General features: G+C 41.3%; 1 protein-coding gene across 3 annotated transcripts in view; it reads right to left on the bottom strand.

Moving 5' to 3' along the window:
* The window catches only part of nsmce1 (NSE1 homolog, SMC5-SMC6 complex component), a 43,098-nt gene that overhangs the window by 2,227 nt on the left and 16,127 nt on the right, over positions 1-24,744 (bottom strand). For all 3 annotated transcript variants that reach the window (XM_060943112.1, XM_060943113.1, XM_060943111.1), the window contains exons 2-6: positions 22,107-22,254; positions 21,878-21,999; positions 21,711-21,788; positions 21,369-21,515; positions 5,427-5,543 (exon numbers count right to left, since the gene is read on the bottom strand). In XM_060943112.1, the coding sequence (XP_060799095.1) occupies positions 5,427-5,543; positions 21,369-21,515; positions 21,711-21,788; positions 21,878-21,999; positions 22,107-22,224 (582 nt within the window). In that variant the 5' untranslated portion in view covers positions 22,225-22,254. The remainder of the gene's footprint in view (positions 1-5,426; positions 5,544-21,368; positions 21,516-21,710; positions 21,789-21,877; positions 22,000-22,106; positions 22,255-24,744) is intronic.

Here is a 24,744-nt window from a genome sequence, read left to right as displayed (position 1 = left end):
CGTATCTTTTTTTTTTCAAGAATTATTATTATTAATCGCATATTTTTTAAAAAATTGCTACTGCCATTTCACCGGGTTGTTTGCATTCTAAGTGGAAATTATTTTGTCGGACAAGTTTTTATTTAGCGAATTTCAAAAAATTAAAAATAAAAATGCTCCGTTTCTCAATCTAGTGAACGTGGATGGAAAAAGAACAGTTATTCCACTCGATTTCGTGGAATAACTTCGTCGTCACTTCCCATCTCAGCACACTGAACATGAGAAACGGGGGGGAAAACAACATGGACGGCTCCATGAAAGCGTGTTTGCTTGGTCAGAGCGCATAAAGCTCATAAAAAGCTACTGCACACGCATTTTTATAGTTACAGGCCCAAGTGCTGTTTTACTACAGTGGCCTTCAAACATTCATGTAATATTTTGGCTTGAAACTGCAGCACAGTTACAACAAGTAGCCTTAGCAACAGGCTAGCTGGCTAACATTATAACGTGGATTGCCTTCTCAAAACAGTGATTAACATGGTTAGTGTTATATTTTTAACCAAGTACAGTGGTGCTTGAAAGTTTGTGAACCCTTTAGAATTCTATATTTCTGCATAAATATGACCTAAAACATCATCAGATTTTCACACAAGTCCTAAAAGTAGATAAAGAGAACCCAGTTAAACAAATGAGACAAAAATATTATACTTGGTCATTTATTTATTGAGGAAAATGATCCAATATTACATATCTGTGAGTGGCAAAAGTATGTGAACCTTTGCTTTCAGTATCTGGTGTGACCCCCTTGTGCAGCAATAACTGCAACTAAACGTGTGCGGTAACTGTTCATCAGTCCTGCACACCGGCTTGGAGGAATTTTAGCCCGTTCCTCCGTACCGAACAGCTTCAACTCTGGGATGTTGGTGGGTTTCCTCACATGAACTGCTTGCTTCAGGTCCTTCCACAACATTTCCATTGGATTAAGGTCAGGACTTTGACTTGGCCATTCCAAAACATTAACTTTATTCTTCTTTAACCATTCTTTGGTAGAACGACTTGTGTGCTTAGGGTCGTTGTCTTGCTGTATGACCCACCTTCTCTTGAGATTCAGTTCATGGACAGATGTCCTGACATTTTCCTTTAGAATTCACTGGTATAATTCAGAATTCACTGTTCCATCAATGATGGCAAGCCGTCCTGGCCCAGATGCAGCAAAACAGGCCCAAACCATGATACTACCACCACCATGTTTCACAGATGGGATAAGGTTCTTATGCTGGAATGCAGTGTTTCCCTTTCACCAAACATAGCACTTCTCATTTAAACCAAAAAGTTCTATTTTGGTCTCATCCGTCCACAAAACATTTTTCCAATAGCCTTCTAGCTTGTCCATGTGATCTTTAGCAAACTGCAGACGAGCAGCAATGTTCTTTTTGGAGAGCAGTGGCTTTTTCCTTGCAACCCTGCCATGCACACCATTGTTGTTTAGTGTTCTCCTGATGGTGGACTCATGAACATTAATATTAGCCAATGTGAGAGAGGCCTTCAGTTGCTTAGAAGTTACCCTGGGGTCTTTTGTGACCTTGCCGACTATTACACGCCTTGCTCTTGGAATGATCTTTGTTGATTGACCACTCCTGGGGAGGGTAACAATGGTCTTGAATTTCCTCCATTTGTACACAATCTGTCTGACTGTGGATTGGTGGAGTCCAAACTCTTTAGAGATGGTTTTGTAACCTTTTCCAGCCTGATGAGCATCAACAACGCTTTTTCTGAGGTCCTCAGAAATCTCCTTTGTTCGTGCCATGATACACTTCCACAAACGTGTTGTGAAAATCAGACTTTGATAGATCCCTGTTCTTTAAATAAAACAGGGTGCCCACTCACATCTGATTGTCATCCCATTGATTGAAAACACCTGACTCTAATTTCACCTTCAAATTAACTGCTAATCCTAGAGGTTCACATACTTTTGCCACTCACAGATATGTAATATTGGATCATTTTCCTCAATAAATAAATGACCAAGTATAATATTTTTGTCTCTTTGTTTAACTGGGTTCTCTTTATCTACTTTAAGGACTTATGTGAAAATCTGTTGTTTTAGGTCATATTTATACAGAAATATAGAAAATTCTAAAGGGTTCACAAACTTTCAAGCACCACTGTACGTACTGTGTGTGTATTCACTAATCTAAAGCCAATACTGCTATAAGAACTACTTTAAAAATAACGTGGAGGGACTTTACACTGTTCACAGTGTGAGCAATCACGTTGATTTGACATCACTGGAGTTGAAATTGCAAGTTAAGGGGGTGTTTTTGGTGGTTTTTCAGGTTGTAAGTGGTGAAGTACAAGTTGTAACCTCGCCCTGACCGTAGTATACGTTTATACTGAAATATTTATGATAGGTTTTATGATTCTGGTAGGAATTTGTTGACTGCTGCTGCATTTCTGTTAGAAGTCAGTGGTTGTGTGCCAATTCCTGCTCAGGATGTATGTACAGTATTTGTACAGCTTTCACATCCTTGTGGTTCAAAGTTCAAAAAGTTTCCTTTTCCACCAACAGGGAACGAGTTGAGTTCTGCTTCATGCACCACAGTTTGAACCGTTCAGAGCATTGCGGCAAAAATTGATTCGGAACCTGAAAAGTTGGTTTTCCCAGCATGAACTGTTACATCATCAGTGGGCATGTTATTAGTTTGGAGAGTTTCTACGTTTTCTTATCACTAGTAGTTGGTCCATGCTTGCTTTTTTTTTTTTTGGATGAAACAAATATCTGCAATAACGTAACAAAAGCTTGCAGTTAATCAGTCAATGCAGACCACCATCTTGCTACACCCATTGTGCAATACCATCCATTCATGATGCATCTTTGATTACAATGGTTCTGCTCAAAACTGTTAGAAATGCGGGCTGGTTCGCTAGCTGGCACCAAGATTCTGAGTCCTGAATGGAAGCGGGCCCCTGTTGGTCAAAAAATGGTGAGAGGAGTTTCTGTACGCTGCAAAAAACCTGAATTTGAGGAGAAAATTCCTTAATACTAGTGAAATTATCTTGGAATAAGTTGGTTACAATCTAGAACTAGTTTTAATAATCTCACAGTTGGTGTTTTGTATTCTTCTAATAGGAAATGCTAGATCGTTTCAACTATATTCAAGATATTCTAACTTGTCATTTTTGCAGTGTAGAAGAAGACAAGACACCAACTCAGATTATTAAAACTAGTTCTAGATTGTAACCAACTTATTTCAAGATGTCTCGTCAAGTAAAATCATCTGTCCATGCAGCAAGATAATTTCACTAGTATTAAGGAATTTTCTTCTCAAATTCAGGTTTTCTGCAGCGTACATGTTCTCCAATTTCCTCACCCTTCCCAAAAGTATGCAGGTAGGCAGACTGGCCATGCTAAATTGCCCTCTAGTTATGAATAAGTGTCTGAAATGTGGATATGGATGGTGTCCTCAGCTGAACTGGTGAATTCTCCCACTTTGAACCTTAGCTGAGAAATCCATGACAGATCCATTGCCACCATAATCAAGATAAAAGCAGTTAGTGAAGATGAATGAATGTTATTCCAGGTTGATTTTCCACCTTTCAAGCAGAAATGATTCATTTCCAGGAAGTGTGTCATAGTAGTGTCTATGAGGCTTTTAAGTCATGGAAGATATTTTGTTTATACTGATAGAGATATACCTTTGGCATGCTTGCAACTGGTTTTGGCCAGTTTGCTTGCTAATTGTTTTGGTTGGTTCCAGTTAAATCCTTAAAACTTATCTTCAATCGCACATCTGCTCCCTGTTTTCATAAGGTTATCCTGAGCAGTGAGGTAATGCTTCATCACCCGTTGACGTTACCCTGTCATATACGGATAACTATGTAAATCATATCTTCCAATCATATAGAAACAACACACTCTTAGATCCTATCTTCCAAACATGTAGCTACAACACATTACGTTACATGCATTTAGCAGACGCTCTTATCCAGAGCGACATACCCAGAGCAGCCTGAGAAGCAGTTGGGGTTAGGTGCCTTGCTCAAGGGTACTTCAGCCATTCTTGCTGGTTCAGGGAATCAAACCAGTGACTTTTTGGCCCCAAAGCTGCTTTTCTAACCATTAGGCCATGACTTCCCCCACAAGAACATACTCTTGAACACACTCTTTGCTGTACTCCCTGCACACTCATGAGTGTATGGCCACTTCAGACTCCAACACCATCATTAAGTTTGCTGATGATACAGCTGTGGTGGGCCTCATCTCCAATAACGATGAGTCTGCCTACCGAACCGAGATTAAATATCTCACGGACTGGAGTGAGGAGAACAACCTCACACTCAACATCAGCAAAACGAAGGAGCTGATAATGAACTTCAGCAGGAAGCAGCAGAGGGACCCCCAACCCATCTGCATCAACGGGGCCCAGGTAGAGAGAGTGGACAATTTCAAATACTTGGGTGTCCACATCTCACAGGACCTCTCTTGGTCCTGTCACACCAACAACCTGGTTAAGAAAGGCCGCCAGTGCCTCTACTTCTTAAGGAGACTGAAGGACTTCAAACTCCCACTCAGAGCACTAAGGAACTTTTACTCCTGCACTATTGAGTGTCCCCTGAGTGGGAGCATCACTAACTGGATGGGAAGCACCACCAGGAGAGACCAGCTGGCTCTCAGGAGGGTGGTTCGCTCTGCTGAGAGGACCATCAGGACCACCCTCCCTAACCTGCAGGACATTTATTCCAACCGCTGCAGGGACAGAGCCAGGAAGATCGCCAGTGACCCCAGCCACCCAAATCATAGACTGTTCTCCCTGCTGCCTTCAGTGAGACGCTACCGACAGCTGAAGGCCAACACTGAGAGGATGAGGAGGAGCTTCTTCCCTCAGGCCATCAGACTGTTGAACTCTTCATAATGATAAATACACTACTATGCACTCATAACCACACAATCATCACATCAGCCATGTTTCCACTCATTAATATAGTTTTAGAGGGTTTTTTTCCTTTATTTCTATTGATTTTAATTTATCTTACCTATATATTTTTATACTCTCAATGACCTAAGGTACATAAGAATTTCACTGTAATTACTTATAATTATATGTGACAAATAAAATTTGAACTTGGATATATACTCATGTTTGCCTTTCAATAAACTGAGAAACATCTCTGAACAGCTGTACTTCATCAATGACTGTTGTATGTGCATCAACGAATGTCTTTTAACAACAGACATTGTCGCAAAGCAGCTTTACAGAATTTTAATGACTTTATACATGAGCTAATTTTATCCCTAATCATCTTCAGTACAGATAGATCAAAACCCATCATATACCTAAAGGTCCAGCCACTTGGATCAACTGCTTCTCATTTGTAACTTCAAAATGACCTGATGACTTAAAAGCTTTACATGTTCCCAGTAACTGTTCGGTGCATATTTTGCTCACCTGTAAGACGATGTTGTGGCACACGTAGCACAGTCTAACGACGTCCTGGTAAACTGTACGTATATACTGCTCCATCTCCATGATACAGCGAGCGCTTAATGTGTATTCGCCTTGTTTCTGGGGAAAAAAAAAAAGACATCCAAAAAAATTTTTTTCAGTGGTCTTTAATTTGTTCTGACACGTGTTTAAGTTACTGTAAACGTCATCTATCCATTTGTCTCCTCTATAAAAGTGTACAAGACTAACGTATTAACATGAAATCCTGAATTTATTTTTTTTTTACTATGGCACTTTGAAGCTGGCAAACACGTGAATATTAATTTCGCATATTTGAGTTAAATACATGGCACAATAAATAAATCCTGTGGTGCATCTAGTACATTTACATCTTTGACAATATTTGTTTTCTTTGTTTTTAATTTGCTAAGGGGAAGATTGGTGGCACGGTGGTGTAGTGGTTAGCACTGTCGCCTCACAGCAAGAAGGTTCTGGGTTCGAGCCCAGCGGCTGGTGAGGGCCTTTCTGTGTGGAGTTTGCATGTTCTCCCCGTGTCTGTGTGGGTTTCCTCCAGGTACTCCGGTTTCCCTCAGTCCAAAGACATGCAGGTTAGGTTAACAGGTGGCTCTAAATTGTCCGTAAATGTGAATGGTTGAGAGGAGAAAAACTCTATAATAATCCAGTAGAAGGCAACGGAAAACCACTACTGTAAATATTCCCTAGACACTTTGATGGCTGAAGCCTTAATGGATGGATGGAAGGGGAAGAGTTGCCTTAAAATATTCAAAACCTATTCAAATTTACAGGTGGTAAATCTCTAAAATGTAGACTTGATGTAAATTCGGGCAAAAACGAAGCAAGCCAGGAAAAGCTTTCAGAGTGGTCGGTCAAATAAAAAGGGTTTTAGGGTGTATTCAGACCAGGATAGTTCGATAGTTCACTTGCTTTGGTCCGAACCAAATGTTTTTTTTATTTTTTCATTTTGGTGCGGTTCGCTTTCACACTGTACATTTTAGTAAGCGGACCAAAATCTGTCAACAAAGCCACACGCCCTGAGGTCGTTCAGCTATTGGTCAGAGACAACGATTTTCAAAATGTTGACAAGACAAAGTTTAATAGAACATCTGTTTAAAGCCTAGGTCACAACCGGACGTACGATTTTTTGGCCGTGCGATTTTTGGCGTTTCCCAAATCGCTGCAGTTTTTTTGTTCATGGAGAAAGACGCATGTTGGCCGTAAGTTTGTCTTGCAACCTGAAAAAAAAAAAGTAAGCGCCCCTAGAGTTTGTTTGACATGACAAAGAACCTCTGCGGCCAGTCTACGGCTCGAAAATCAGCACGTCACACGCACGCCCTCCGTGCATTTCACGCGCGCCCTCCATGCATTTCTTGCGTTTTTTGCACGTAGACCGCCTGGAGGAGCACGTACGGCCAGTTGTGACCGAGGCATTACTTATAACGTGAAAGTAAGGTTGATAATATAACTTAGATTACACATTTTTTCAGTTTTACTCAAATTACGGTGGTGCAAAAATGAGTACACCCCACAACAAAAACTACTACATCTAGTACTTTGTATGGCTTCCATGATTTTTAATGACAGCACCAAGTCTTCTAGGCATGGAATGAACAAGTTGGCGACATTTTGCAACATCAATCTTTTTCCATTCTTCAACAATGACCTCTTTTAGTGACTGGATGCTGGATGGAGAGTGATGCTCAACTTGTCTCTTCAGAATTCCCCAAATAAAATAATTTCTTTACACCACAAAGGTGAAGGCTACAAGAAGATCAGCAAAGCTTTATTTATCAGTCAGAATACTGTAGCAAAAGTGGTACAAAAATTTAAGAAAGATGGAACTGCAACCATCTCACAGAGACGTCCAGGTCGTGCACGGAAGTTAACACCTCGACAGGAGCGTCTTCTGATGAGAAGGGTTGAAGAAAATCGGCATGCAAGTTCACTGCAGTTATCTAAAGAAGTAGAAAGCCAAACTGGGGTGACTATTTCCCGTGACGCAATACAGCGTACACTGCAGAGGAATGGCATGCATGGATGCTGTCCACGAAAGAAGCCTCTCCTAAAGTTCAGGCACAAAAAAGCCCGCCTAGAGTTTGCCAGGGCCCATGCTGACAAAGATGAAGACTACTGGGACTCGATACTCTGGAGTGATGAGACCAAGATAAACATTTTTGGAACTGATGGCTTCAAAACTGTATGGCGTCGCAAAGGTGAGGAATACAAAGAAAAATGCATGGTGCCTACAGTGAAACATGGTGGTGGCAGTGTCCTTATGTAGAGCTGCTGGTGTCGGGGAGCTCCATTTCATTGATGGCATCATGAATTCACAGATGTATTGCTCTGTACTGAAAGAGAAGATGCTACCATCACTCTGTGCCCTTGGTCGTTGTGCACTTTTCCAAAATGACAATGATCCTAAACACACATCTAAGGCCACTGTTGGATTTCTGAAGAAGAACAGGGTGAAAGTGATTCAGTGGCCAGGTATGTCTCCTGATCTGAACCCAATCGAACACCTATGGGGAATTCTGAAGAGACAAGTTGAGCATCACTCTCCATCCAGCATCCAGTCACTAAAAGAGGTCATTGTTGAAGAATGGAAAAAGATTGATGTTGCAAAATGTCGCCAACTTGTTCATTCCATGCCTAGAAGACTTGGTGCCGTCATTAAAAATCATGGAGGCCATACAAAGTACTAGATGTAGTAGTTTTTGTTGTGGGGTGTACTCATTTTTGCACCACCCTAATTTGAGTAAAACTGAAAAAATGTGCAATCTAAGTTATATTATTAACCTTACTTTCACGTTATAAGTTAAACAGATGTTATATTAAACTTTGTCTTGTCAACATTTTGGAAATTGTTTGTGTTCATTGAGATATTGTTTAAAATGTTCCTTTTCAAAGTGGGTGTACTCATTTACGCTCAGCACTGTAAGTTCCAGATGTTATTTCATAGGTTTGATGCCTTCAGTATTGTTCTAAAATGTAGAAAATAGTCATAATACACAAAAACTATGAATGAGTAGGGGTGTACAAACTTTTACTGGTACTGTATAAAGATAGAAAGACTATATAAAGACAACTTTAAATATGAAATTCATATTCAAATACTCCTGTCAGCTTTGAAGCTCCATAATTTGCATCTTCCTCAAAGCGTGTTCCCAATGTAACAGGAATTTCCTCTCAACAAAGCCTAAAAGTGTTAAGAATAGTTATAACTAGGGCCTCCATGTGTCACAAGGATAGGAGTCACAAGTGCCCATTGATCATGTTGACAAAATGGCAGAGAATCCAAGTATAGTGTGTGACTGGCCCTGCTCTCTAGCTGGGTCGGACGGTATCCCTGTCCCGTCACGATCAGAGTGCTAATCACTGGTGAGCTCTTGTATACACATCAAGACAGATAGCACTCTCCTCCGAGTGTGTTCAGCTGCCGCATCATACCACCTCTATAAAAGTGAGCGTTACACTTCACCTCTAGATATCAGGTGGAACTTGGCTGTGTAGGGATGGGCTGCCATGCCCGTAACCATAGTAACCATCTTCCCCCTTTCACAGTACAGCATTGAACACACCAATCCCTGTACTCGACGCCATGTTCTATCGCTGCCCGTTCTTCTGACTCCCTGTAACGGTACTGGATACAGAGACGTCATGGCTGCTTTAAACCCGCGGCGGAATCGAAATTCTTTCTCTCTGGCGGTGGATTCCACGTGTGAAAGACAGAAGCCGATGTATTGGTGCTACTGAAGGACAAGAACAAAGAACAAGCTATTGAAACCAGACCTTTAGCCAAAATTCAATGTATTTGATCTTCGCAGAGTTGTAATAATAACTGAACCAGTTAGTTACTGCAGCCCAATGCAGTATTTCAAAGAGAAAAAGCGACCGGATCCCTTTTTCAACATCGACGAACTATAAACTAGATTCCTTCCAGATCATTAGACAACCGACAGGACACCGAGAATCTTCAGCTGACGAGCTGTAAGGAACAAAACTGTCTTCTTCCTGGATCTGCGTTCCGCGCTATCTTCGGAACAGAAGGCGCACTTTCAATCGCTAACAAGTAAGGCTGGCATCTGGGCAATTAGTCTTAATTGTGGCTAGTTGATGTAGCTACAGAATTGACTTTAAAGCATTGCTGCTGGTGTACAAATCTCTAAATGGTACAGGGCCCAATTACCTCTCTGATATGTTTCAGCGGCCTAACCCAATCAGATCTACCAGATCGCAGCAGAAAAATTTACTGTTAAAACCTGTTGTTAAAACAAAGTGTGGTGAAGCAGCTTTTAGCTACTATGCAGTACAGCTATGGAACCAACTGCCAGAGGACATCAAAAATGCTCCTGCTGTTGGCAGCTTCAAATCTAGACTAAAGACCAAGCTGTTCTCAGATGCTTTCTGCTAAATTATTAATATCGCCATCTCTACATGTTTTAAACTCTTTACTTTTAGTATCTCCATGTTTTAAATTTTACTTAACTTTTATTCTATTTTATTCTGCTGTTTTTTTTTAAATTGAACTTTTATCTCATTTTATTATTTTATTTCTACTATTGTTTAATTCTTATTAATTTTCTTCCCCATTTATTTTATGTAATTTTATTTTCTATTGTTTACTGTTTTGCTTTTACTTCTGTAAAGCACATTGAACTGCCATTGTGTATGAAATGTGCTATATAAATAAACTTGCCTTGCCTTTATTTGAATTTGTTTATGATTCACATGAAGGTCGGTCTTAGACCGCATGTTGTTTGATTTACTATCTGTATTTAGTTAGATCGTGCATGCGCTCTCTCTCTCTCCTTTTAACTCCCTCCATCGTACTCCATTCCTCAACATTGGGATTTCAAGAGCAGCTAAGAGTTGAGTAGAATTTGGGTTTAAGGCCTAGCCAAGACTAGTTTAAACCACAGAATCCTTTGTTCTCCTCGGTTTTTTTTTTTTTGCGCGCCCCTTTCTGTGCTGATCATCCCCCTTTTGGGCACAGCTGGTACGGAATTCGCATTCCATACACACACACACACACACAAACACGTGGTTTCCCTATCACATTTTTAACATCCACTCGCCCCTATGCTGTAACACTGGCTATAGCTTATTACTTCTGATCACCATTAGATTAGATAGAACTTTATTGATTCCTTTGGGAGGGTTCCCTCAGGGAAATTAAGATTCCAGCAGCATCATTACAGGATAAACAGAGAATAGAAAACAGAGAAAAAACTTCTAGATAAATTAAATATTTATATATACAAATATAAAAAGAATAAAATATGGGAAAGAGAGGAAGGGGCCAGCAGGAGAGATCTTGCACTTTATATTGCACATTGTCCAGTATTGCTTATTGTTAGGCTAGGCTACTGCTCCTTCCCGTCCTCTGTCCTCCTGTTACCCCTCCTCCCCCCCAGAGAGGAGTTGTGCCTTAATTATCATATTCACTACTGATTCTTATTTGTACACGTTGTATCGCCATTTATATTTGAATTATTCCTTGGCTGCTATTGTTGCTATACCTGATCCGTATTAGCTTGCTAATTCATGTCAGCCATTTCAATAAATGGTATCTTTGGAATAAACTGTGCCCTGTTTATTGTTACAATATTCACTGAGTGCCAACCTCTACCAAGAAAAGTATTCTAATTGCCTTCACCCATTTGGTATATGAATGTTATAGACCTCGAGTAAATGTATTACATTAGAGCTACAATACTCACTAAACTATAGCAACATCAAGTTATTCCAGTGATTTTAACAATTTAGCTATAAACTATTAGACACTTGAATTAATGATTAATGAATTTATGAGACTGATTCCTTTTTATATGAGACTGATTCGATAAGCCTATTGCACCTACAGCTGTGAGTAAACTGGCAGAAAATCATGCAAAAGAAGAAATACACTGTAATCATCACAAACTATAGCGTCTTATAACCCATGTCTGGAAGTCATGCCAATATAGACGTCCTTGCAAGAATTCTGTAATTACAGAAGGAATTAAACACAATGTACTGTTAGTGGAAAAGAACCAGCTTCAGGGTTCACACTGCACCACAGCATTGGCAAATACTTTAACGCAACAGCACATCCTGAGGTTTTTATTCTCTTATACCACAGCAATCTGCCACCAAAGCTTGTGCTGTATAACAGTATCATCATCTCCTCTACATGATATTACATACCACAATATCCAGTGATGTTTATCACAGATATAATATATAATATAATCACGAGTGTTTTACTGGGAAATACGCCACTCATATTTTTCATACAAGCTCCATCCAGGACATGGAGAAACAAAACCATGACACAAATCTCTATGTCACTTGTGAGGAAATTGATGAATAGTTTTGATAAATTTGGGTACTTTTTGTTTGTGAATGTGTCGATATAATAATAATTAAAAAAAAAATCACATGTTGGCTTGAAGATATGAAGTTTATCTTCTCGTGTTGAAAAACTCACATTTTTCCATACAAAATACATCGAGGATCTGAGTGACATAATTCCCAATACTTCACTCCGATGACGTCACTCCCAGTGTTTTCCCGCTGACTGGATGCGTGTTGTCAAAATGGCAAACTGGTTCAAAATTAAAATTCTTTTAATTAACTTGGGTGATTTTTTTTTTTTGTGGATGTGTCCATTTAATATAAAGAACATTACACAGTAGTGCGAAGATATGAAGTATGTCTTGTGTTGAAAATATTTTCACTTGTTAATATGTTCACCACTTGAAGATAAACTTTATATCTTCACGCAACCTTGTAATATTTTATATACACTACCGTTCAAAAGTTTGGGGTCACTTTGAAATGTCCTTATTTTTGAAAGAAAAGCACTGTTCTTTTCAATGAAGATCACTTTAAACTAATCAGAAATCCACTCTATACATTGCTAATGTGGTAAATGACTATTCTAGCTGCAAATGTCTGGTTTTTGGTGCAATATCTCCATAGGTGTATAGAGGCCCATTTCCAGCAACTCTCACTCCAGTGTTCTAATGGTACAATGTGTTTGCTCATTGCCTCAGAAGGCTAATGGATGATTAGAAAACCCTTGTACAATCATGTTAGCACAGCTGAAAGCAGTTGAGCTCTTTAGAGAAGCTATAAAACTGACCTTCCTTTGAGCAGACTGGGTTTCTGGAGCATCACATTTGTGGGGTCGATTAAATGCTCAAAATGGCCAGAAAAATGTCTTGACTATATTTTCTATTCATTTTACAACTTATGGTGGGAAATAAAAGTGTGACTTTTCATGGAAAACACAAAATTGTCTGGGTGACCCCAAACTTTTGAACGGTAGTGTAATAAATTACCAGACCTGGCAACTGTTAGGCATTTTGTGTAGGAGCGCCGCAAAAACACTGACTACAGTTGTACAAGTTATAATACACCAGAAGAATAAACAGCAGTCTTTTTCACCCAAATAAAATAAGCGAGGAGACAAATGATGTGGGCTGTTTCACAATCAGGGTACACTTTTTGGGTCCACAATAATCCAAAAATCAAACTTCAGATTTTTGTGTTTCTCTGCTGCAAAAGTGATTTTTTGAGATGGAAATTAACTGTGCAGAATTTCAGAGCTACAGGTCATATAGTGGGCGTGTTACTTGTGGTGAGAAGACAGCATACACACACACACACACAATATTATATATATATATATATATATATATATATATATATATACACACATACACACACACACATTATATATATATATATATATATATATATATATATATATATATATATATATGTGTGTGTGTGTGTGTGTGTGTGTGTGTGTATATATATATATATATATATATATATATATACACATACATACACACACACACACACACACATACATACATATATACATATACACAGAGTGCAGAATTATTAGGCAAGTTGTATTTTTGAGGATTAGTTTTATTATTGAACAACAACTATGTTCTCAATCAACCAAAAGACTCATAAATATCAAAGCTGAATATGTATGGAAGTTGGAGTGGGGCGTTTTTAGTTTTGGCCATTTTAGGAGAATATGTATGTGTTCAGGTAACTTTCACTGTGCAGAATTATTAGGCAACTTAATAAAAACCAAATATGTAGCCATTTCACTTATTTATTTTCACCAGGTACACTGATATGACAACTCCAGATTTGCAAATAAACATATCTGACATTCAAACACAAAACAAAAACAAATCAGTGACCAATATAGCCACCCTTCTTCATGAGGACACTCAAAAGCCTTCCATCCATAGATTCTGTCAATTTCTTTATCTGTTCATGACCAACATTGTGTGCAGCAGCAACCATGGCCTCCCAGACGCTGTTCAGAGAGGTGTACTGTTTTCCCTCTTTGTAGACCTCACGTTTTATAATGGACCACAGGTTCTCTATGGGGTTTAGGTCAGGTGAACAAGGGGGCCATGTCATTATTTTTTCACCTTTCAGACCTTTACTGGCTAGCCACGCAGTGGAGTATTTGGACGCATGAGATGGAGCGTTATCCTGCATGAAAATCATGTTCTTCTTGAAAGATGCTGACTTTTTCCTATACCACTGCTTGAAGGTTTCTTCCAGGAACTGGCAGTAGGTCTGGGAGTTGAGTTTGAGTCCATCCTCAACTCGAAAAGGTCCAACAAGCTCGTCTTTGATGATACCAGCCCATAGCAGTACTCCACCTCCACCTTGCTGGCATCTGAGTCGGAGTGGAGCTCTGTGCCCATTACTGATCCAGCCACAGGCCCATCCATCTGGCCCATCAAGAGTCACTCTCATCTCATCAGACCACAGCACCTTAGAAAAATCAGTCTTAAGATATTTCTTGGCCCAGTCTTGACGTTTTATCTTGTGTGCCTTACTCAGTGGTGGTCGTTTTTCAGCCTTCCTTACCTTGGCCATGTCCCTCAGTATTGCACACCTTGTACTCTTTGACACTCCAGGAATGTTACAACTCTGGAATATGGCAGAACTGGATGCTAATGGCTGCTTGTTAGCTTCACGCTTGATTTTCCGCAGATCATGTGCAGTTATTTTGCGCCTTTTTTTTCCACACGCTTCTTTCGACCCTGTTGACTATTTGCAATGAAACGCTTGATTGTTCGGTGATCACGTTTCAACATCTTCGCAATTTCGAGAGTGCTGCATCTGTCTGCAAGACATCCCACAATTTTATACTTTTCAAAGTCTATCAGATCTCTCTTCTGACCCATTTTGCCAGAGGAAAAGAGGTTGCCTAATAATTATGCACACCTGATATAGCGTGTTGATGTCATTAGACCACACCCCCTCATTACACAGATGCACAGCACCTGATATACTTAATTGGTAGTAGGCTTTCAAGCCTAAACAGCTTGGAGTGGGACAACATGCATTAAAAGGATGTTGTGGTCAAAATACTCACTTGCCTAATAATTCTGCACTCAGTGTATACATACACACATATATATATATACACGAGTGATTCCACACTTATGGGTACTGAAATGGGGACATGAACTTATTTTTAAAAATTCACCTAAAACCATTTCTTTTTTTACCATCAGGTCACAAAACATGTAATCTTTAATGAATGATATGTTAAAAGATAACTTTAATTTTCTGAGATGTAATAAAAACATATTTATATGCCAAAGTCAAGCCTATGAGTTCCAAAATGATGTCTGTTACATTACTTCTGTTACGATTGTCCATCTCGCGTCTGTTACAAATTAATTACAATCTAGCTATATACCATGTTAATCTTATTGAAAGAATGTGTATGTTTATTCTACTACACGTTTATTAATTATATTCGCTAAAACATCACCTTCCTATGTTTCAAAAAGTAATTCTACATTGTTAAAATTGAGAATATATATGTCCACAACACTTCTGTTACGTTCTGACTTTGGCATATAAATATGTTTTTATTACATCTCAGTATTTTTTCTACTTGGAGCAGGCTTCACTCTTAAATAATTCCTAATGTAAGGGTGCTGACCCAAATGTGCAACTCAATTTCCAAAGAAAAAGGCCGCACCTTGCATATAATGTCCTTTTATTGCACAAACGCGTTTCGGCGTGTGCCTTCCTCAGTGTGCACACTGAGGCACACTGAGGAAGGCACACGCCGAAACGCGTTTATTACATCTCAGAAAATTAAAGTTATCTTTTAACATATCATTCATTAAAGATTACATGTTTTGTGACCTGATGGTAAAAAAAGAAATGGTTTTAGGTTAATTTTTAAAAATAAGTTCATGTCCCCATTTCAGTACCCATAAGCGTGGAATCACTCATATATATATATATATATATATATATATATATATATATATATATATATATATATATAGGACCTAGTTGCAGGAGTTAGTCTGTCAAAAAGACACCCATGATTGTGAAACAGCCTGAATGTAAAGTGAATCCTCATCATTGTTCCCCGTCCACTGCTGCATTGGGTTTGGTGCCGAGGAGCTTTCAACAGAACCTTTATTTATGCTGTATCTCTCTCTGCAGCTGTGTTTTCAACAGTCCCGTAAGGTTTTTTTATATAGTTTTTTCCAGATGTCACAGGCGTACAGCTTCTTGTTAGATCGAAAAAGAATCTGTTTTTGCGAGGCAGAGTTTGGTAGTCTAGTTATATGCGCAACATATTGAAGGTGCTGAGACAAGCTGAAGAAATTACGGATTGGCAAGGTATTGGTGAATAGAAGTATGCCTTCGTTAGTGTATTTAACGATCTGCAAAGGTGTTTTGAACTCTGATATTAACAGACACTGTGGTGATTTTATATCTTAAATGTAACATGACTGTGAAACAGCCTGAATGTAAAATGAATCCTCATCATTGTTCCCCGTCCACTGCTGCATTGGGTTTGGTGCCGAGGACACACGCCTTGATGTAATCACAAGCAATGTGGTTTATGATGATTATATATTAATTCAAAGCCAAGTATGTTGATTTTTGGGAAAGAACTAATTAAGTTGATTCTATTAAAAGTAATAATTAATTGATCTTATGAATGATCATAATTACAGTAAAATACAGAAAAGACCTTGAGATTGCTTATACTGAAAGGGTGTTTTCTGCTAAATCACAGGCCTGTTCAAAAAGTGTATTATCCTAATTCCAGTGCCTGCAGGAGTTATTACGTATATGTTGCAATGAGTGAGCCAAGGCCATGTTGAATAGAGCAATTGTTCATTCTGGAGTGTTTTGCATGCTAACGTAATAAATTTTATCAAGTTATTCTGAATTGGGTATTGATACAACACAAGCTCCACAGCTGCGATGTGCATCATTTTTTTAATTCTATGTCAGACTGGCCAAGGCCACGATTTGTACCCTATCAAGTGTTGTGCTTGTTTGTACCTGCAACCTGTACCAGTCTTTAACCGGATTTGACTCTAGTCATTTTGAATCATGTATTGTACGCTCTGAATGCTGTGTTGTTCATGACGTATCACTTCTTATCATATGTTTTGATTCTTTCTGAATTGACCGTTCATACTGGAAAAGTTGGCTCGGTTGGTACAAAATATGAGAAGCGTGAGATTTACAGCCCAACAGAAAATGTTGAATTGGTATGACGTGACACGTTAACCAATGAGATTATCTGTATATGTTGTGCGTTTTTGAAACTGTATAAAATGAGAACTTTGCGATTTTGAGTCGGTTCACTCTGCAGACCGAGCACAGCTTTTCTTAATTGATTTAATGAAGCTCTAAACTCTTCTGCAACCTCTCTGAATCATTTTTGCTTGGGAGAGTTTAAGTTTTGAGAGTTTCCACGACAACGCTTCCTGGAAGCCCCGCCCATGTCCTTTATCTTATGCACTCGAGTGTTCAGTCACAGTAAATCGAGAATGTTTTGAATTCCTTGATGTGAAATATGCCCGCATGCTTGACTGAGTTAGCATCACACAGGACTGGAAGTCACAGGAACAGATCAGTAGAAAATGGTTAAAACAGCTCTCTTGTGTTTCAGCCAATATTAAAAAATAAAAAGACAAAAGACTTTCATCCAAATTATACAGGGTTACAACAAAGCGTTAAAAGGTAACACTTTACAAATAATGTTAATGGGGAAAAAAAAATTACTTTTTTTCTCTTTTCACAGTCTCTCCTGTTTAACAGAGGAAATGTCGGTCATGTGCGTATTTGGCAACGGATTTCGCCCTACTGCTCTCAGCCCATCAGAACACACCCTACTGCTCTCAGCCCATCAAAACACACCCTACTGCTCTCAGCCCATCAGAACACACCCTACTGCTCTCAGCCCATCAGAACACGCCCTACTGCTCTCAGCCCATCAGAACACGCCCTACTGCTCTCAGCCCATCAGAACACGCCCTACTGCTCTCAGCCCATCAGAACACGCCCTACTGCTCTCAGCCCATCAGAACACGCCCTACTGCTCTCAGCCCATCAGAACACACCCTACTGCTCTCAGCCCATCAGAACACACCCTACTGCTCTCAGCCCATCAGAACACGCCCTACTGCTCTCAGCCCATCAGAACACGCCCTACTGCTCTCAGCCCATCAGAACACGCCCTACTGCTCTCAGCCCATCAGAACACACCGTAATGCTCTCAGCCCATCAGAACACACCGTAATGCTCTCAGCCCATCAGAACACGCCCTACTGCTCTCAGCCCATCAGAACACACCCTACTGCTCTCAGCCCATCAGAACACACCCTACTGCTCTCAGCCCATCAGAACACACCCTACTGCTCTCAGCCCATCAGAACACGCCCTACTGCTCTCAGCCCATCAGAACACGCCCTACTGCTCTCAGCCCATCAGAACACGCCCTACTGCTCTCAGCCCATCAGAACACGCCGTAATGCTCTCAGCCCATCAGAACACACCCTACTGCTCTCAGCCCATCAGAACACACCCTACTGCTCTCAGCCCATCAGAACACGCCCTACTGCTCTCAGCCCATCAGAACACACCGTAATGCTCTCAGCCCATCAGAACACACCCTACTGCTCTCAGCCCATCAGAACACGCCCTACTGCTCTCAGCCCATCAGAACACGCCCTACTGCTCTCAGCCCATCAGAACACGCCCTACTGCTCTCAGCCCATCAGAACACGCCCTACTGCTCTCAGCCCATCAGAACACACCGTAATGCTCTCAGCCCATCAGAACACACCGTAATGCTCTCAGCCCATCAGAACACGCCCTACTGCTCTCAGCCCATCAGAACACACCCTACTGCTCTCAGCCCATCAGAACACACCCTACTGCTCTCAGCCCATCAGAACACACCCTACTGCTCTCAGCCCATCAGAACACACCCTACTGCTCTCAGCCCATCAGAACACGCCCTACTGCTCTCAGCCCATCAGAACACGCCCTACTGCTCTCAGCCCATCAGAACACGCCCTACTGCTCTCAGCCCTTCAGAACACGCCCTACTGCTCTCAGCCCATCAGAACACACCGTAATGCTCTCAGCCCATCAGAACACACCCTACTGCTCTCAGCCCATCAGAACACGCCCTACTGCTCTCAGCCCATCAGAACACACCGTAATGCTCTCAGCCCATCAGAACACACCCTACTGCTCTCAGCCCATCAGAACACGCCCTACTGCTCTCAGCCCATCAGAACACACCGTAATGCTCTCAGCCCATCAGAACACACCCTACTGCTCTCAGCCCATCAGAACACGCCCTACTGCTCTCAGCCCATCAGAACACACCGTAATGCTCTCAGCCCATCAGAACACGCCCTACTGCTCTCAGCCCATCAAAACACACCCTACTGCTCTCAGCCCATCAGAACACGCCCTACTGCTCTCAGCCCATCAGAACACGCCGTAATGCTCTCAGCCCATCAGAACACACCCTACTGCTCTCAGCCCATCAGAACACGCCCTACTGCTCTCAGCCCATCAGAACACGCCCTACTGCTCTCAGCCCTTCAGAACACGCCCTACTGCTCTCAGCCCATCAGAACACACCGTAATGCTCTCAGCCCATCAGAACACACCCTACTGCTCTCAGCCCATCAGAACACGCCCTACTGCTCTCAGCCCATCAGAACACACCGTAATGCTCTCAGCCCATCAGAACACGCCCTACCGCTCTCAGCCCATCAAAACACACCCTACTGCTCTCAGCCCATCAGAACACGCCCTACTGCTCTCAGCCCATCACAACACGCCCTACCGCTCTCAGCCCATCACAACACGCCCTACCGCTCTCAGCCCATCAGAACACGCCCTACTGCTCTCAGCCCATCAGAACACGCCCTACTGCTCTCAGCCCATCAGAACACGCCGTAATGCTCTCAGCCCATCAGAACACACCCTACTGCTCTCAGCCCATCAGAACACGCCCTACTGCTCTCAGCCCATCAGAACACGCCCTACTGCTCTCAGCCCATCAGAACACACCCTACTGCTCTCAGCCCATCAGAACACACCCTACTGCTCTCAGCCCATCAGAACACACCCTACTGCTCTCAGCCCATCAGAACACGCCCTACTGCTCTCAGCCCATCAGAACACACCCTACTGCTCTCAGCCCATCAAAACACACCCTACTGCTCTCAGCCCATCAGAACACACCCTACTGCTCTCAGCCCATCAGAACACGCCCTACTGCTCTCAGCCCATCAAAACACACCCTACTGCTCTCAGCCCATCAGAACACGCCCTACTGCTCTCAGCCCATCAGAACACGCCCTACTGCTCTCAGCCCATCAGAACACGCCCTACTGCTCTCAGCCCATCAGAACACGCCCTACTGCTCTCAGCCCATCAGAACACGCCCTACTGCTCTCAGCCCATCAGAACACGCCCTACTGCTCTCAGCCCATCAGAACACGCCCTACTGCTCTCAGCCCTTCAGAACACGCCCTACTGCTCTCAGCCCATCAGAACACACCGTAATGCTCTCAGCCCATCAGAACACACCCTACTGCTCTCAGCCCATCAGAACACGCCCTACTGCTCTCAGCCCATCAGAACACACCGTAATGCTCTCAGCCCATCAGAACACACCCTACTGCTCGATTATAACACTCTTACATTCTTACAGCACGGTAGCATAGTGTCTACCGCCTCTATATGAAGCAGTAGCCACAAAAACCTTGACCAGATGACTCCCAAAATGTTGGAGGTTGTATTTGAGATCAATGCCCATCTATTCTGAAAGTTTCACGAAGATTGCTCCAGCCATTTTCCCATAATATCATTAACCAAAAAAAGAAACAAAGAAACCCGACCAAAAACAATACCTTGCCACCTGTGGACTCCGTCCTGGTCGAGGTAATGACACCAACATGTGCTGTTATGTTATTTTTACTGCACAATAACTAAAAATCCATCCTCCAGCTGGGATTTTATGATGGCCCCAGTTCCCAGCTACACAGTTGATAACGTGCCCTTTTCTTTCCTCCCTTCCCAACTTGAAATGGTGGAAATGACTGCTTTCCTGTCCTTACTTTTAATGTGTGTATAGTTCCAGCCATAGTTTTCACAGCTGAAACAGGGAACGGGTGATGAGGGGCTGAGGGAGCTGCAGCTCGCCATGTTCCAGAGAAACCAGGAAGTGCAAAGTCGTCAGTCCTGAAGTAAATTTACTGAGTGTTAACTCTGACTCACCGACACCAGAGAACAAACGTTGAACAAACACTTCCTAACACAAAGCTTCGCCATATCAATATTAGTTTTTGTCCTTTGTTAAATAAAATGCATTTTTAATCCAGTTATTCTTCTTCTGAGGTTAGATTGTGGAGCGTCCACCGTAGAAGTCCCTGTGAATATCGTTCCTGTCGTGAAAACTCAACGTGCAGGAACGAGCACATTAATATCAACCTGTGATAGCTGACGCTACTGTCCGAGCTGCTGTTGTACAAAAGTCCTGACCGATTCAACAGAATTTATTCCTCAACACTGTAATCGAGTCATAAAATGTACCTCATTTAACCATTTGTCCTGGACAAACTTATTCAGCACATGCTCCGTTTCCTTCTTCTTCATTTTCTTTGTCTGGAGACGATCGGCACAGTTCAGGAGATCAGTGGAAGAGACGGTACCGTTCTCCGAGTCGAAAATCTGATCCATCTGAGGTTAAAGATATAAGGACAACAGCATAGGTTATGCTCAAGCTTTCTTGAACGTGTCATTTTGACAGGAAAGAGGTTCGGTGGAATGAAATGCAAATGAAAAAAAGAACCGTAATGACTCAATGTATTTGTTCCTCTGATGGAGCAGAAAAATGCAAAAAAAAAGAAACCATCCTCTATGCAAAGTATTTACCGTTTTCCTGAACAGTTCCAGCTCGTTATCAGCGTAATCAGAAGACATTCTCGTGATGTCTGTTTCAGCAATGTTAACCTGAATGGGAAAAAAAACAACAACAAAAAACCACAGTTGCTAAGTATGATGTCACAGCATAAGCATACACATTTAAATACACTACTGACCAAGGCGTAGTGCTGTGCTCCGTCCTCTTCCGACGTGCCTTTTCTAATCTGCATGAACATGGGCTGAAGATTCGTATTGATCACGTCGATGAATTCCTCCAACTTATCTGGCAAAAAATGTGCTACGAGAGAGCAAACACAAAAATAAACCCTATTCAAATGTGTTTGAAACAAAAAAGAAAAAAAATAAAGATGTTATACATTTCAACAGAGTCAATAATTTACACACCTCCATGAGTCTCACAACAATGGCGAAGAAGTGCCTTGGCCTGAACGCTACTGATTACACCGTTACTCATCATGGTCTGTAAGAACCGCCTATGGCTGTCGCCCATAGGTCGGGACATTCTGCTGGGTTCTCTTCTCTATGAGGGTAACTAGATTTAAAAAAAAAAAAAAAAACATTTTTAAAAAGGGCCTAGGTGCAGGGAACATCACTAATAAATGCAGAGGTTGTAAAATAAATGCAAAATAAATAGTAGGACGTTTCATTCTGGTTAAGTTGAATACTTGATTCTGATTGGCCAATTGCCACATTTTTATATAACAGACCGTCGCTATGAACCATGTCGTTAGTGGAAGTAATAAAATACTTTGTAAATCAATATTGTGTGTCAAATTATGGATTAATTTAGTAAGTAGCTGTGTAATAAGCGGGATAACGTACTGTACATAAACTGCCCACTGAGTAAAAGCTGGAGACCAGGGGTCTCCAACTTTTCTGGGACTGAGGGCTACCCGAAGAATGAGAAACTATATGGAGGGCTAGTCATTCAAAATAATTTACTTAAAATAAAAGGCTTAACATCCCTTTAAAATAAGACTATGCAGAATTATGTGCTTTTAATTAACAACAATCAAGGAATAGAAACTGGCATTTTAACATGAACATTTTAATTATGAATAATCATAATCTCAACATATCAATACTGTTTAGGAATTACAAACTTTTTTGCAAATTCCAAAGTTTAATTATGCTAACTCTTATTAGCTAATGCTAATAAGTTAATTATGATGATAATGAACATATTTTGTTGTAATCTCATGTTGGGAAAGTACATTTGCCCACTTTTAGAATTATACACACAAAAAAAAAAATCATTCTGATATTCTCACTACAATTAACAGCTGTTACATAAAAACAGGTCTGGAAATGCCAAAAGCACAATAATAAAAGGTTATAATTTTCCCTTTTCAACACACAACAGTTCTGTGAAAGTTCAAACTATTCAAAATCAATTCCTTAGCAAACTGCACTGCAACAGTAATAGAACGCTTGCACTTCTAACACGGCATACAAGTTGAAACTCTTAACTGCGTCCTTAAAGGATTTCACCTTATTGCAGATTCAAAACATTCAAGAAATCATTCTCTTAATAGTCTTTTCTCTTCTAAGTTTTAAAATGCATTTCATGCATTGATTTTTGCATGTGAATGGCTCCTAGTGGGAAGCCGGACACTGCATTGAGTCCGCCAGTGCACTGTTGCCCCTTTTCCACCAAAGCAGTTCCAGGGCTGGTTCGGGGCCAGAGCTTAGTTTGGAACCGGGTTTTCTGTTTCCACTGACAAAGAACTGGCTCTGGGGCCAGAAAAACCGGTTCCAGGCTAGCACCAACTCTCTGCTGGGCCAGAGGAAAGAACCGCTTACGTCGCGGGGGGGGGGCGGAGTTGTTAAGACCAACAACAATAACAAGACCGCGAAAGATCGCCATTTTTAAGCGACGAGAAGCCGCAGCTGTACAAACGCGAAGTCATCCATTATTATTGTTGTTGCCGCTGCTGCTTCTTCCACGTTGTTTTTGCTTCGATATTCACGTCAAGGTTTATGCAAACGTAGCGACGTAATGACGTGGCTTCCCTTAGCACCGCGAGCGATGGAAAAGCAAACTGGTTCTTGGCTGGCTCGCAAGTTGAACGAGTTGTGAACCAGCACCGGCCCCGAACCAGCCCTGGAACTGATTTGGTGGAAAAGGGGTAGTAGTCAGGGCTGTAGCTTGACACAGCAACTCTGATTGAATCTTCAAGATGTAGATCAGTTAAGCAAGTTCTGTGTTTGTTTTTAATGAAATTCATGTTAGAAAAAGCTGACTCACAGAGATACGTCGAACCAAACAGACAGGCAACTTTCAAGGCTACTGTGTGCACACCTTTGTATTTTTCTGAGTCCACAAGATACCAGAAGTTTGAGGATCCCTGGTGGGATTTGAGAGTAACGTCGTTTTGCAACGTAATGATTTCCATTTCACTCTCATCAGCATTCAAGTTGAACACTTCACCTAGTTGTTCAGAAATGCATGTGATGTCACATTGCATGAAAGGATTAGCAGTGAATGCAACACAAGGCTGCAGTTTATCAAAGTCATGAAATCTTGCCCAAGTCTAGATATTAGCTGGATGAACTTTTCTACAGCCCCGTCTAAGGCTACAGATGCAGGGGCATTTCCATTCAAAACTGACTGCACAGATGGAAAGTGCAGGAATTTCTTACTTTGCAAATGCAGAGAGAAAATGTTCAGCTTTGCTCTGAATGCGTTCACAGCACTGATCATGTCCGATACAGTCTTACCTTTGCCTTGCAGTTCACAGTTCAAGTGATGCAGTTTCCCTGTGATGTCTGTTAGAAAGGCAAGGTCAAGCACCCACTCAATGTCCCTCAGCAAAGTAGCTCTCTGGATTTGATGAACTCTTTGATTTCATCCAAAAGTGACAAAAAGCGCTGCAGACCTCGACCCCTGCTGAGCCATCGTATCTCTGTGTGCAGCAAGAGGTCACCGTACTCAGCTGACAGCTCCTCCAGAAGAAGTCTGAATGACCGGTGTTGTGTGGCATTCGCACGGATCCTGTTGACAATCTTCACTACTGGAGTC

This window comes from Neoarius graeffei, chromosome 16 (genome assembly GCF_027579695.1).
Source record: "Neoarius graeffei isolate fNeoGra1 chromosome 16, fNeoGra1.pri, whole genome shotgun sequence".
Taxonomy (NCBI): domain Eukaryota; kingdom Metazoa; phylum Chordata; class Actinopteri; order Siluriformes; family Ariidae; genus Neoarius; species Neoarius graeffei.
This window is presented reverse-complemented; position numbering and strand designations above follow the sequence as displayed.